This window comes from Corella eumyota, chromosome 3 (assembly GCF_963082875.1).
Source record: "Corella eumyota chromosome 3, kaCorEumy4.1, whole genome shotgun sequence".
NCBI classification, from domain to species: Eukaryota; Metazoa; Chordata; class Ascidiacea; order Phlebobranchia; family Corellidae; genus Corella; species Corella eumyota.
Genome location: NC_137492.1, coordinates 17,680,496 through 17,694,342, shown reverse-complemented (window position 1 = coordinate 17,694,342; position 13,847 = coordinate 17,680,496). Strand labels below are relative to the sequence as shown.

Below are 13,847 nucleotides of genomic sequence, written 5' to 3'. Positions count from 1 at the left end.
ACGACCTCATGGATGGAGGTGTAGCAAGTGTTTTTACCACTTCACAACGCTGCCGGTCTTATTATATAAAACCATGCAGCAACGCGATTTGCAGTCCGAACGTAGCATTTGTTAACCTATGCTGTTAATTTGATTGCATAATGATTCCCTGTAAAACATTTTTTTAAATTCCCCATATAATACGCGTTGTACAAAAATATCGTTTAACCCGTTGCTATGGAGTTGATGACGCAGTTACGCCCCCAAACGACCGCGTTATTAGGTAACCGCGCTGTCTAATAAATTACTTTACTTATATTTCGTTTTGCACTTTAGTTCTAGGGCTAAGTGTTGCTTATATTAATGACTAACTTATAATTTCACGCATATGTGATAACAACTTCCGGCCTTAATCGCTAAAGACGCTTTTGTTTCTTTGCGCACCTTTATGTCTGGGGTATCCAATAAATATACTAAAAAGGATTTGACCAATAATATGGCCATAAAAACAAAAAAAATTAAATACTCTTTAAGTAATTTGTGTAAATTCTCTTTATTGAAATTGTAGGCTGCATAGTTTGGATTTTTTGTATTTCTTTATGTGTTCCAACGTTAAAAAACGCACCATTTGTTATTGAACAAAAGGCATAAAAACTTTACAGTCTCTAGGCCCATTCAAAAAATATTGACAGAACTTCTTTTTATTTATTTTATTATTATGAAATAATGCATGTACAATTAAAAAATGTTGGCCGTTCGACATAACATGATTATTAAAATCAAAAACATCAGATATCTTCTAATCTATCATGATTCTTACATTTACGTTTCCAAATCTAAAAGATTAAAATTGTTCCAATATTATTATATGTAAAACAGTTACAGAAAAAAATGTACAAAATTATTAAATTCAGGTACTAAGGCAAGAATACACATGAGGTCGTGGGTTCAATCCCCACTGATAAACGGTACAAACTCCTGCTGAGCCAGCACAGCACTTAATCAGCAGTATAATTATTGGGGAATTATAATTTATAATATCCCAAACTGCCACAAGCAACTCGAGACTGGGTCGGAGTAACTGATGTTACTCTATGTTTTAGTCGCGCATTTGACTTTCTAACATCGAGGATAAAGATATATACAAAAAAAATAACTTACTTTTTTTTCATTAGCCGACATATTCTTCCATATCTCCCCAGTTCTTCTGCTAACCTCTCCGAAACTTATGCCCGGATTGTTGGCAGTAATTTCCTTTCGCTTTGAACTTGCCCACAAATTAAATGAATTTTTTTTTCGCTGTTGTTTTGGTTTCTAAAAAATTGGACTATCATCTTAAATATACCGGCAGCGTGGTGTAGTGGTAAGAACACTTGTTACACCACACATGAGGTCATGGGTTCAATCCCCACTGATCTCATGCTGTAGCGCCCTTGAGTAAAGCACTATAACTGGTATGACTCCTGCTGAGCTAGCACTTAATCAGCAGCATATTTATTTGGCAATTATAATCTATAATATCCCAAAATGCCACAGGCAACTCGAGACTGGGTCGGAGTAACTGATGTTACTCTATGCTTAAGTCGCGCATTCGACTTTCCCACATCAAGGATAAAGATATATACAAAAAAAAATAACATTAAAATATTACTCACGCTCTTTGCTGGTGATGATAAGTATGAAAACATTCCTTGTCCAAATTTCTTTTTTACTTCTAGAATAAAACGTTTACATTACAACATTTTAAATTATTTAAGGTTTCTTAACATTGCAACACAGTCCCAGAGTTTGATTACTATCCCTTTCATGCTATTAGTACAAAAAAAGCTTTTGCAGTCCTTATACTAATTTAACTAAAGCTGCTGTTGACATGACGTTAAGACCATAAAATTAACTTTTCACATTTAAAATAAACTAAAAATATATATGTGAGTCAAGGTAATACCAGGTATTGTTTTTATATTTTCTCCGGAATTGTCAGATTTCATATCATCATCTTGGTTAGCTTCATTATCAGAGTCATCACTCATCTGTTCATTACAAAAAATCATAAAAATTATTATTACTTGTAAATCATACACAGGCTTAAGAAACTCCATACAGTTTATTTATTTTGCTTCGGTTAAAATAAGTTTTACAATGTTATAATTTTAAAAAAATTATATATAATATAGATTTTTGAAATAAACATCAACTTCTTACTTCGTTATATTCTCCTTCATTAGTGGAATAATCATCCGAATAGTTTCCTATAATTCAAAAAATATGTAATCACAGTGCTACATACATACAATATCAAATAAATAAATTTATTTTTACCGGATAAATCAGAATAACATCTAACCAAATCGCGTCCTTCAAAGTTCTAAAAACAAAACAACGGTATATAGGCTATATATATATAGATATGCAAAATTTGTTCGAAAACATTCAAATTTTGATATTACCTCTGGATGAATCATTGTAAATTTAGTTTTCTTTAACACATAAACTGAATCTTTTTCCTTGGTTTGCTTAACATTGAAATTCTGTAAATGGATTTGAACTTTCATTAAGCATATTTAGGTTTTGGGTACTTAAAGTGCACAATGGCAAGTACATACGTTGTAGGGATCAAACCACAAAAATTAAATCTAAATAAATTAAACCAATTTTTTTACCAACATTTGTATGTCTTATAACAAACCTTTTTATTTAAAGATTTTACATGTGATGTAGCTGGGTTTGCCCTATTAAAAAAAACATGTTATTTTTAAATATTTTTAAAACATTGAACTTGTTTATTTTATATTTTTAATATATATTATTGTTATTACTTACTTAACAGTGCCTTTATAAGAAAGTTGCCCTTTTCTTATTTCATGAAAGTTGAAGGATTTCTATAAAATTTAAATATTTAACATAAATAATTAAAAATGCTATTTACCATCAATAAAAATTAGACTCAACAATTAAGTGGCACCAAAATTATTTAAATAAATAGAAAGTATTAAATTTATACCGGTGTTTTTGATGTAAAGTTTGTTTTTGATTTTCCTCTTCGATTTTTCCGTTTTCCCAAATTTTTTTTTGCCTTAGTATTATTTCCTAAAAGATTTAATATTCATTTACAAGAATGGACTATTGACATTTTTTGTACGAAATTTAATCTAATTTATAACAAAGTTTTAAACTGGAAAGCGGTGTGTAATGGTCAAAACACTTGCTACACTACATGAGGTCGTGGGTTTGATCCCCACTGCTCTCATGTTGTAGCACCCTTGAACAAGGCACTATAAAACTCCTGCTGAACCAGCAATTAATCAGCAGCGTAATTATTGGAAAATTATATTCTATAATATCCCAAACTTCCAAAGCAATTTGAGACTGGGTCGAGGTTACTTATGTTACTCTAATTCAGGTCGTCAAAGCGACTTTCCCACATCAAGGATAAAAAAATATAAATTAAAAAAGTACCTGGTTTAAAAGACATAACTGCCCCACATTTAACCCTATTTGTTTGGTGAATATTAGAATGAAGATGTGATTGAATGTTGTCACTTCGCAAGGAGTAAATAAATCGTTTGCACCATTTGCAATACAAACAACTATCTTTTACTGTAAACTCATCTGGCATTTCTTGAGCTCTTGAAGCAGGATTATAAGAAAGTGGCATTTTTATTTAGGAAATTAGTTGTGCAATATCTGCAATTGCAAATCAAAGTACAAAATCTACTTAAAAAAAACAAGATGTCATTGATGCTTTAATAAAAAAAACGGTTAGTAGGTTAAAATTTGTATATTTGAAAAAATATAAGGTTTACATATATTCAAACGGTTAACAAGATAAACTGATTAAAAAAAATTTAAACGAAATATTACTGAACTTAAGTTGTCAGACTGTTAAGCCATAAGCTTTATCTATTGTCTAATTGTTGAGCGTTTAGTTCGAATAAACAAAACTATAAAACCAAACGTCTCTTTCTGCATACCGATTTAATCTTGCTTTTGCAAATGTAAACGCTGCTTGGCAATAATTAATCTGTAGTAAACACATACAACAATTTTTGTCTTTACCTGGGCATGTATGATTTAAAAAAAAAAATTTATCAAAATAGTAATAGTAGCAATTCAATTTTAAAAATGGTTTAACACTTGTTTAATAATTTAAGTTATGGTGAAAATTGGTGGAAACGCTTATCACATTGTTGTACTTCGTTTTGGTTCAGTGAACGAACACTATTTACTACGTAAGTCATCTTTAAAATTAGGTAAGTAGGTAAACCAAACGTTAAGTCACCAGCTTACCCTAGAAATATTCACAGATATATTTTAGTTAAGACGGTATGGGTGGGGTTATCAACTTCCCTGCAACGTTTTATCATTTTGTAATAATGAATGGGTTGTAGTATAAAAGCAGAAAAGCGTTACCGGCAAATATTGTATTTTCTAGAACCATGATTAAAAAATTGTTAGAAATCATAATGTGTGTAAAAATTGAATACTATGCTTTGGCGTTGTTTATTTTTATTTTATCAACTTACCCTCTTGCCAAGTTTAAAAACATAAACGAGTTTTTACCGTGGAACTATAACCGACCATCGGTAATGATGAAATCGTTAGTTACCACTTCAAGCTTACAAAATGAGGATATTAATGAGGTATCAGAAAATATTAATGTTTTTGAATCAAATACAAAGGATCAAAAGTTTGGCATTGTTGTATCTGTGGACTATTCAACACAGGATACGAAAACAATTAACACTTTAGAAACTGTGGAAAAACAGGAAGTGGAACCGCAAAAATCCAATCCATATTTAGAAGAAGCTAAGACTTGTGTGCGTAAAGCAAAAAACTTTGCTAAAAGTGGCAATAGAAAAATAGCTTTTAAACTTTTTAAACATGCCATTGCACTTTGCCCAAAGTACATTGAGGCACTAAATGAATTCGGGGCCTTTTTAGAGAATGAAAATGTTGTGGAGGCTGATTTAATGTATGAGCGTGCTCTTGCAACAGACCCAAGTAACGCAAACGCAATTGCTAATAGAAAGCGGACTGCTCCAGAGGTGGCTGAACATGATCGCAACGTATTTATGGTGATAGATTCCATGAAACGAGAACTTTACAAGTACTCAGCGCATCATCCTTCGTTGCGTAACGCCATGAAGGAGTTTTACTATCATCATATATATCATACTGTTGCGATTGAAGGGAACACTCTAACTGTTGATGAAATAAAAAAGATTATTGATAAGCGAAAAGCGATTGCTGGTAAAAGCATATCAGAACATAATGAAGTTATAGGTGTAGCAGAAGCTTTAAAGTATATGAACAATACTTTGCTTATGAAACTTGGTAATATAAGTATCGATGATATTAAAAGCTTACATAAACGAGTACTTGGGTTTGTCGACCCAATGGCTGCCGGCGAATTTCGAGTTAATCAAGTTTATGTGGGTGGCCATATTCCTCCACATCCTAATGATGTCGACTTGTACATGGAGCAGTTTGAAGAATGGCTAAACTCGCCCGAAACAACATTACTTCACGCGGTTGAATTCGCTGCAATTGCGCATTACAGGTTAGTTTACATTCATCCGTTTATTGACGGAAATGGTAGAACTGCGCGACTTTTAATGAATTTTATTTTAATGAAAAATGGTTTTCCGCCTGTTTCAATTGAAATTCAAGATAGACAAAAGTATTATGACACATTAAGGGCTGCAAATGATGGTGATTTAAGACCTTTTATACGATTCATAGCACATTGTACAACTAACATGCTTGAAGATTATTTAGTAGCGGCAGAATTACCTTACATACACATGCAAAATATCGATCAAAATTCAGAGCTTCACGATGAACTTTGATATTTTTTCTTAGGTCTATTATAAATCTTTTTTTTATTTTGTTGATATTGCGTTTGGGATTTGGTGTATTATCCTAGATATTATTTTATAAAGGCACAGTAATACAAATTTTCTAACTATTTATTTATACTTTTAGTTCCTAATGTAATGCAATGGTCTGTGAAAATCAGGCTTAGTGCCTTATCTAAATAGGCTATCCTTTTTTATTCTTTTTCTTTTTGTAATTGTTCTTAAAAATCTTTTTAGGTCTGTTACTAAATGAAAAAAAATGTTTATTTTTTTAAATACATAGAAGTATAACTTTGCAATACTTAGCCACTAGTTTTGCACTTTAAATTAAAATTGTTTTAGAAAAGATATCTCATACAGTATATACTGCCTTGTTTTATTGTATTTAAGTTATTAATAATGTAAATAATTTTAAAAATATTATAAGATTTTATTGTTTTCTTCAACAGCTGTAGGTTTAAAATTAGGTGTTATTAAACATTACCAATAATTAAACAAATAAGAAATTTAAAAGTTAAGTATTTTGGGAGGAAAATAAAAGGACGGAGTATTTTGGGAGGAAATAAAAGGACGGAGGAGTGATTTATCAACCAATTTCAAGCCCCTTCAGGCCAAATACTTAATTTCTCATTTTAAAAGTTTATTTCAAGATAAATTTAAGCTCTAAACAATATTCGGAACCTGAAACAATGTTTACAGTAAGTAATACAAGTATCTCGGACACTTGTGTTAACCATCGTGATTTTAAAATTTTTTTTTTTTTAAACCATTTTTTAAATTAAATAAAAATTCTCGAAGAAAAAATGCAAGCGGTTCTGCAAAGTTATGTTGTTCAATTTTAAAAAATTTGCTGATAATTCCAAGTTAATTTGCCATATTTGGATCCACACTGGAGAGAAACCATTTAAATGTGAAGTGTGTTACAAAAATTTTTCACAACTAAGCAATCTCGAAACACATTCTAGAATACACACAGGAGAACGACCATTTAAATGTGATGTGTGTTATAAGGTTTTTACTAGATCTTTTCATCTAAAAGTACATTCTAGAATACACACAGGTGAACAACCATTTAAATGTGATGTGTGTTACAAAGGCTTCGCACATTCTGGTAACCTTAAATCACATTTTATAATACACGCCGGGGAACGACTATTTAAATGCGATGTATGTTACAAAGGTTTTACAGATTCTCGCAACCTAAAAAGACATTGTCGAGAACACACTGAAAAAAAACTGTTTGAATGTGATGTATGCTATAAGACCTTTACTAGAGCCTGTAGTTTGAAAATACATTTAAGATTACATACTGGAGAGCGACCATTTAAATGTAATGTGTGCAACAAAGCTTTTACAAATTCTGGTTCTCTAAAAAGTCATTAGAAAAATCATGCTGGAACAAAACCATTTAAATGTGATGTATGTTGTAAGGCTTTTGTTACAAATAGTATCTTAAATATGCATTCAAAAATACACTTTGGAGAGAAACCATTTAAATGTAAAGTGTGTTACAAAATTTTTTCTCAACCAAGCAATCTCAAAACACATTCTAGATTACACACAGGTGAACGACCATTTAAATGTGAGTTTTGTAACAAAAGTTTTAGTTAAAAAAAAATATAAAATATATCTGTAAAAATATGTAAATAGCATTTGAGCAATGAAGTTTTATTATTTTTTTATCAACTTAAAAGCTAGTGTGAACAAAAACATTTAAAAGTTAAATTATTATTAAGACCGTCTAAAATCAGTTGTGTTTGTTTCTAATTTTCTTCAATGTTTGTTTGCATTTGATCAGCATATTCATAACCTAATAATTTACACCCCAATTAAAGCTTTTTTGCAACAAACAAAGTGTTCCTAAATATTAGGAATATTTTAGATTATGCATTTTTTTATGTTTGTAGATTTAATTTTCTTAATTTATTAAATCTTCAATTTAATTATGTATTTGTATCTAACTTACTGCACTGTTTGTTTTTATTTGTTTTTCTTTAACCTCGAAATTTACTTACAATTAAAGCTTTTAATTCAAAAAAAATAAGATGATCAAAGTTTTCATTTTATTCAGTTACTGTTGAACCTTTAAAATCTGTTAAATTTAAGGTATATCAAAGCTTTGTGTTTATTATTTAATTTTCTTGTCCTTTCAGATTATATTTGAGTATTTTTGAAAGTTTTTTTTAAAATGGATTGTCAAATCTCAAATAATAAATTTGGAAGTTTAATTTTGGAGGAAATTAAAGGAATGAGAAGTGATTTAAACAAGCAACTCCAAGCCTTACTTGGTTTATTTACTCAACATTTAAAATCAAACGGAAATTTATTACAAGGGGACAACATTTCTGACAAAAAAGATTTGATTGAAACTGAAGTATTACCTGTTGTGAATTCACAAGAACAACCAGCAGAAATTAAATTGGAAATACCAGAACAGTGTGAAACACCTATTGAGGAAACTATTTTAATTTCTCATTATGAAAGTTTATTTCCAGAAGAAATTGAATCTGCAAACGATAACCAGGAACATGAAACAAATTATCTAATGAGAGATAGAAAAATTTCAGATACTTGTGTTGATCAAAATGATTATAGTAACAAAGACATGTCAACAGAATTAGATTTACCCACTTCCGCACTTGCCACCAGTTCAGTTTTACAGACTGATTTTGAAAACAGAACTGATTGTGGTTATTTTGAATTAAAAGACAAAAATATGAAATCCGGTTTATTATCTAATAGTAGTCGTAAAAATTCCAAAAGAAAAAAGGAAAGTAGATCTAGAAAATTATGCTTTGTTTGTGGCAAAACTTTTGCTGCTGAATCAAATTTAATTTGCCACTTTCGGACCCACACTGGAGAGAAACCATTTAAATGTGAAGTGTGTGACAGAGTTTTTGCAAGAGCTTGTGATTGTAAAAGACATTCAACAACACACACTGGGCAAAAACAATTTTCATGTAATATATGTGACAAAATTTTTAATCAATCCTATAATCTTAAAAGACATTTAAAATGTCACACTAGAGAAACGCCGTTCAAATGTAAAGTGTGTTTCGAGGGCTTTGCTTCATCTCGTTTTTTGAAAACACATTCAAAATTACATTTTGGGGATAAACCATTTAAATGCAATTTTTGTTGTAAGGAATATGCCAGGCCTGTTGATCTGAGAGTACATTTAAGAAAACACACCGGGGAGCGACCATTCAAATGTAAGTTGTGTAACAAAGGTTTCGCTCAAGTTGGAAATCTTAATGCCCATTTAAAAATACATGCAAAGAATAAAAAAACATTTAAGTAAGGTGTGTTAAGCAAGACAATTTAATCTTATGCATTTAAAAAAACAAGTGAGTGAAGCATTTGAATAGAAACAATTTTTAGAATCACTGCAGGAGTTAGTCAAAGTTAAGATTGTTTTGGATTACAAAATAAGCGATTTTTTATGTTTGTTATATACAAGGGTTGGCACAAAACTGTTAATGAGTTAATGGTTAAACAACGAAGTTAAATTTTTTGTTAAAATTTAACTTTTAAGTTAATTTTAAAAATCGTTATCGGACCTGTTAACTTTCGTTAAATTGTGCTTCCTTTAAATTAAGCCTGTTAAATCAATATTTTACAAATAAATTCATGGTAATATAGGGATATATATGTTTAATATCGCCGTTTATCAGGTTTAAACGTCGCAATTTTTTTAAACGATGTAAGTATTCACTATCCGGCCACTGTTATTCGGACATTAGGCCTATGTCAGTTTTAAAAACTTCGTTTAAGCTGATTTTCATGTAGTTAAAATATTGATTAAGATAAAAACTATCCTTTTTTATAGAAAAGGTCATTTCTTTGTTTGTTTTAATTAAATTTTACGGTTAACGGTTAACGATAACTTCTGTTACATTTCGTTTAATTTAACGAAAACGTTAGCAATGTTAATGTATTGTATAACGAATAACCATTTAACAAAGTTTCTTTTTGGAATAACTGTGAATAACCACCTATGTTAATAAGTTTACACCAAATTGAAGGTTGTGTTTGGTTTTACATTACTACAATGTTGCTTTTTATTCATAAACTTCATCTCCAGCTTTATAATTGGAACACAAAAGGCTCCTAAGTTTAATCAAATTCTGTTGCACTTTTAAAATCAAATTAAGTTGTTTAACAACAAAGTTTATGAATATTTAAGTTCCATGTTTTGTAAAATTGTTAGACTTATTTCGTTTCTTAATTTTTTTAATATCAACATTTTTAATTTAAAGACTTTTTTTATAATTTATTTGTATTTTTAGACTATTTCTAATTATTGTTAAATACTGTATTTAAAAATGGATTGTCATATCACTAATGAGAAGTATGAAAGTTTAATTTTGGAGGAAATTAAAGGATTGAGAGGTGATTTAAACAAGCAACTTCAAGCTTTGCTTGGTTTATTTACTCAACATATAAAATCAAATGAAAATTCAGTACAAGTGAACAAATGTTTTGACAAAAAAGATTTAAATCAAACTGAAGTATCATCTGATGCGAATTCTCAAAAAGATTCAACAACAACTAAATTAGAAGGAACAGTACAGTGTCACACACCTAATGATGAAACTTTTTTAATTTCTCAATATGAAAGTTTATTTCAAGAAGAAAATAAGGTTACAAACGATAATCAAGAACCTGGAACTATGTTTACAGTAAAGGATACAAGAAATTCTGAAATTTTGGGTAATCAAATTGAACATAGTAAGAAAGATGTGTCAACAGAACTTGCTACCACTTTAGTTTGTCGAACAAGTTTTAATAAGAGCACTGATTGTGATAGTTTTGCTATAACAGACAAGAATCTGAAATCAGTTTCATTATCTGATAGCATTAATAAAAGTTCTAAAAGAAAAAATGCAAGTAGTTCTGAAACATTTTTCTGTTCCATTTGTACAAAAACTTTTGCTGATAAAACAAATTTAATTTGTCATATGGAAATTCATAATGAGGAGATGTTATTAAATTATAAACAATGTGACCAAGTTTTATCTCAAGCTTGTGATCTTACAACACATTCAGAAATACACGCAGAAGAAAATCAATTTAAATGTAGTGTGTGTCATCGGGCTTTTGCTATGTTTAAAGATTTAAAAATTCATTCTAAAATCCACATTAAAAAGCGGTCATTTAGGTGTGAACAGTGCAACAAGGATTTTCTGCATGCTTGTGATTTGAAAAGACATTGTCGAAAACATACCGGAGAAAAGCCGTTTAAATGTGAGGTATGTCATAGGGCTTTTGCACATTCTGGCAACCTTAAATCACATTTCAGATTACATACAGGAGAGAGACCATATAAATGTAACGTGTGCAGCAAAGGTTTTACAGAGTCTGGTAGCCTTAAAACACACATGAGAAAACATACCGGCGAGAAACCATTTGAATGCAATGTGTGTTGTAAAACTTTTTCTCAAGTAAGTAATCTTAAAGCACATTCAAGAATACACACAGGTGAGCGACCATTCGTATGTGACGTGTGTAACAAAAGATTCACCGAATCTGGTAATCTTAGGACACATCTTACTGTGCACCAAAAATAAAAAACATTTGAATGTAATTTGTGTGGCAAAGATTTTAAAGGAGCTAAAGAACTTAAAAAACATTTAAAAAAACACAGTAAAAATGGGCCTTATAAAAGTAATATTAGAATTAAGGATTTATTTATACTAGTAAATGTGCATTAAAGTGTAGAGTGTGCAATAAAGTTTTTACAGAATCTTTTGTATAAAATTAATATTTTATAGTAATTTTTATGGCCTAAATGGATTGTTTTTAACAGTAAACTTACAACATAAAGCTATATAAAAATTGTGTTAAAATTTGTGCTAGCGTTGTTTTATATGTTATACATGCAAGTTTAGATTGATTTTAAGTTATGTTAAAAATTCTAAACATTTTAAGTTAAGTTATATTGCATAAGTGGTTATATTGCATGAGAGGTTATATTGCATAAGTTATTAAATTGCATAAGTTGTTATATTGCATGAGAGGTTATATTGCATAAGTTATTAAATTGCATAAGTTGTTATACTGCATGAGAGATTATATTGCATAAGTTATTAAATTGCATAATTTGTTATACTGCATGAGAGGTTATATTGCATAAGTTATTAAATTGCATAAGTTATTATACTGCATGAGAGGTTATATTGCATAAGTTATTAAATTGCATAAGTTGTTATATTGCATGAGAGGTTATATTGCATAAGTTATTAAATTGCATAAGTTGTTATACTGCATGAGAGGTTATATTGCATAAGTTATTAAATTGCATAAGTTGTTATACTGCATGAGAGGTTATATTGCATAAGTTATTAAATTGCATAAGTTGTTATATTGCATAAGTTGTTATATTGCATAAGTTGTTATATTGCATAAGTTGTTATATTGCATAAGTTGTTATATTGCATGAGAGGTTATATTGCATAAGTTGTTATATTGCATAAAATGTTATAGTTATATTGCATATTGTAAAATAGTTTACTAAAATGTTAAAAGGTTTGTTTATTTTTCAAGTTTTAAAATTAAAAAACATTGTTGTTAAAAAAAGATGGCTGAAAATTTTCAACCGGGGGTAATTGGATTATTAATTTTGGAGGAAGTTAAAATCATGAGAAGGGAACTAAAGGAAGAGTTACAACTGCTTCGACAGCAAATTACTGGTAAAATAAATTTAAATACAGAGCAAAGTCAAGCCAGTGCAACATTGGATTCAATTTGTAGTATTTTGGATCAACACCAAAAACAGAAAAAAAATACAAAAATTAGAAGTAATGATGAAAACATGAAAACTGTGACTGTTAACAACAAAGTGGTTGCAACAAAATTAGATGTACCTAAAGTAATGGAAACTTCGTCTGATGAATTTCCTAAACTGATTGAAGTAAAAAAGAAAAGTGGTGAAATGAGTTTTGTTTTTGTTTCAAAACCCTCACAGGCTGAACACTTAAAAAAAAATGATGATCATGGTAAAGATTTAAAAGGTAGTATACCCAATCTGCCAAGTATTAATGAACTTACATACATAGGTTCTAATAACGAACTTTGCGATTTAAAAATTTCTGATAATTCCATGCTTGAACATGAAATAGTTAAAGCAACTAATAACACCTTTAATAAAAAAACTAACAACTCTGAAAACAAATCTTCAGAATCATTATCAAACTTCTTTAAAACACCATCTGATAACTGCAAACCTCTTAGCAATACAAGTTATAGTGTAACATTACCACATCGTAAAGTAAAAGCCTTTGTACAAAAAAGAAAGGGAGTTAGACAGAAAAGATGCTGTGCTTATTGTGCTCGAAATTTCTTACGTAAAACTGATTTTGAAAGACATTTGCGAACACATACAAAGGAAAAACCCTTTCAGTGCGATACTTGCTTAAAAAAATTTACCCAGAAAGGCCATTTACACGATCACATGAGAAATGTACACAAATTACCAGTTACAACTCAAAAGTCTTCAAAACTTAAAGTTAAAATTTCAGAAACTCCGTTGTAGGATTTTTTTGATTAAAATTTTTGTAAGTCCCATTTTTAGAATTTCTATTTTTGGCTTGCGATTAAGACGATTATAGCTCGGTATCAAATTATGTGTCATTACTTTAAATTCAACTTATGTATTTAGTTAAAAGTGACATCTTAATTATTCTGTATATAAATGTAGTTTTAAATTTGTAATATTAAATTTATGATACTTTTTTGTTTCGATTAAAACTCAATCAAAGAGTAATAGTAACAGTATGGTTAAAAATTTAAGTCTTGACATTATTGGATTATTGATCTAAAATAATACTGGTTTTATGGCATCTGCTGGGATAAGTCTTAACTAAAACTGTATTTGATTAAACCCTTCGTTCCTTTTTATGTTTGTAAATAAAGTTTAATCTCTTAAAGTTTGTATTTAAATCTAATTTAGTACAATGTTTGTTTTCAACTGGTTGATCTGATACTTTAAATTTGATAGCCTAATATATT

General features: G+C 29.5%; 4 protein-coding genes and 1 pseudogene across 4 annotated transcripts; 4 read left to right on the top strand and 1 right to left on the bottom strand.

The window, feature by feature from the left end:
• Positions 1 to 686: 686 nt before the first annotated feature.
• LOC145745765 (uncharacterized) lies at positions 687 to 3,694 on the bottom strand. The gene is made up of 11 exons (XM_082563926.1): positions 3,436 to 3,694; positions 2,981 to 3,066; positions 2,800 to 2,858; positions 2,666 to 2,708; positions 2,427 to 2,507; positions 2,299 to 2,344; positions 2,182 to 2,228; positions 1,925 to 2,009; positions 1,635 to 1,693; positions 1,141 to 1,293; positions 687 to 815 (listed from the first exon to the last, which is right to left on the bottom strand). The coding sequence occupies exons 1-11, from the start codon at positions 3,632 to 3,634 to the stop codon at positions 768 to 770; spliced, it is 906 nt and encodes a 301-aa protein (XP_082420052.1). The 5' UTR covers positions 3,635 to 3,694; the 3' UTR covers positions 687 to 767.
• Positions 3,695 to 4,429: 735 nt separating this feature from the next.
• LOC145745527 (protein adenylyltransferase FICD-like) lies at positions 4,430 to 6,152 on the top strand. Its single transcript, XM_082563626.1, has one exon. The coding sequence runs from the start codon at positions 4,443 to 4,445 to the stop codon at positions 5,826 to 5,828; it is 1,386 nt and encodes a 461-aa protein (XP_082419752.1). The 5' UTR covers positions 4,430 to 4,442; the 3' UTR covers positions 5,829 to 6,152.
• Positions 6,153 to 6,294: 142 nt separating this feature from the next.
• On the top strand, positions 6,295 to 7,359 carry LOC145745538 (uncharacterized). The gene is made up of 2 exons (XM_082563641.1): positions 6,295 to 6,535; positions 6,636 to 7,359. Exons 1-2 carry the CDS (start codon positions 6,527 to 6,529, stop codon positions 7,218 to 7,220), a joined length of 594 nt encoding a protein of 197 aa, XP_082419767.1. The 5' UTR covers positions 6,295 to 6,526; the 3' UTR covers positions 7,221 to 7,359.
• A 666-nt stretch (positions 7,360 to 8,025) lies between these two features.
• On the top strand, positions 8,026 to 9,533 carry LOC145745982 (uncharacterized). Its single transcript, XM_082564161.1, has one exon. The coding sequence runs from the start codon at positions 8,026 to 8,028 to the stop codon at positions 9,136 to 9,138; it is 1,113 nt and encodes a 370-aa protein (XP_082420287.1). The 3' UTR covers positions 9,139 to 9,533.
• Positions 9,534 to 10,162: 629 nt separating this feature from the next.
• Positions 10,163 to 13,821, top strand: LOC145745981 (uncharacterized; annotated as a pseudogene).
• The last annotated feature ends 26 nt before the right edge of the window (positions 13,822 to 13,847 follow it).

Coding starts and splice junctions, on each gene's coding strand:
- LOC145745982 (XM_082564161.1), top strand. CDS start 8,026: ATGGATTGTCAAATCTCAAATAATAAATTTGGAAGTTTAATTTTGGAG.
- LOC145745765 (XM_082563926.1), bottom strand. CDS start 3,634: ATGCCACTTTCTTATAATCCTGCTTCAAGAGCTCAAGAAATGCCAGAT. Junction 2,010..2,181: donor ATGAAGGAGAATATAACGAA/GTAAGAAGTTGA, acceptor TGTAATGAACAG/ATGAGTGATGACTCTGATAA. Junction 816..1,140: donor TGTCGGCTAATGAAAAAAAA/GTAAGTTATTTT, acceptor TTAATCTTTTAG/ATTTGGAAACGTAAATGTAA.
- LOC145745527 (XM_082563626.1), top strand. CDS start 4,443: ATGTGTGTAAAAATTGAATACTATGCTTTGGCGTTGTTTATTTTTATT.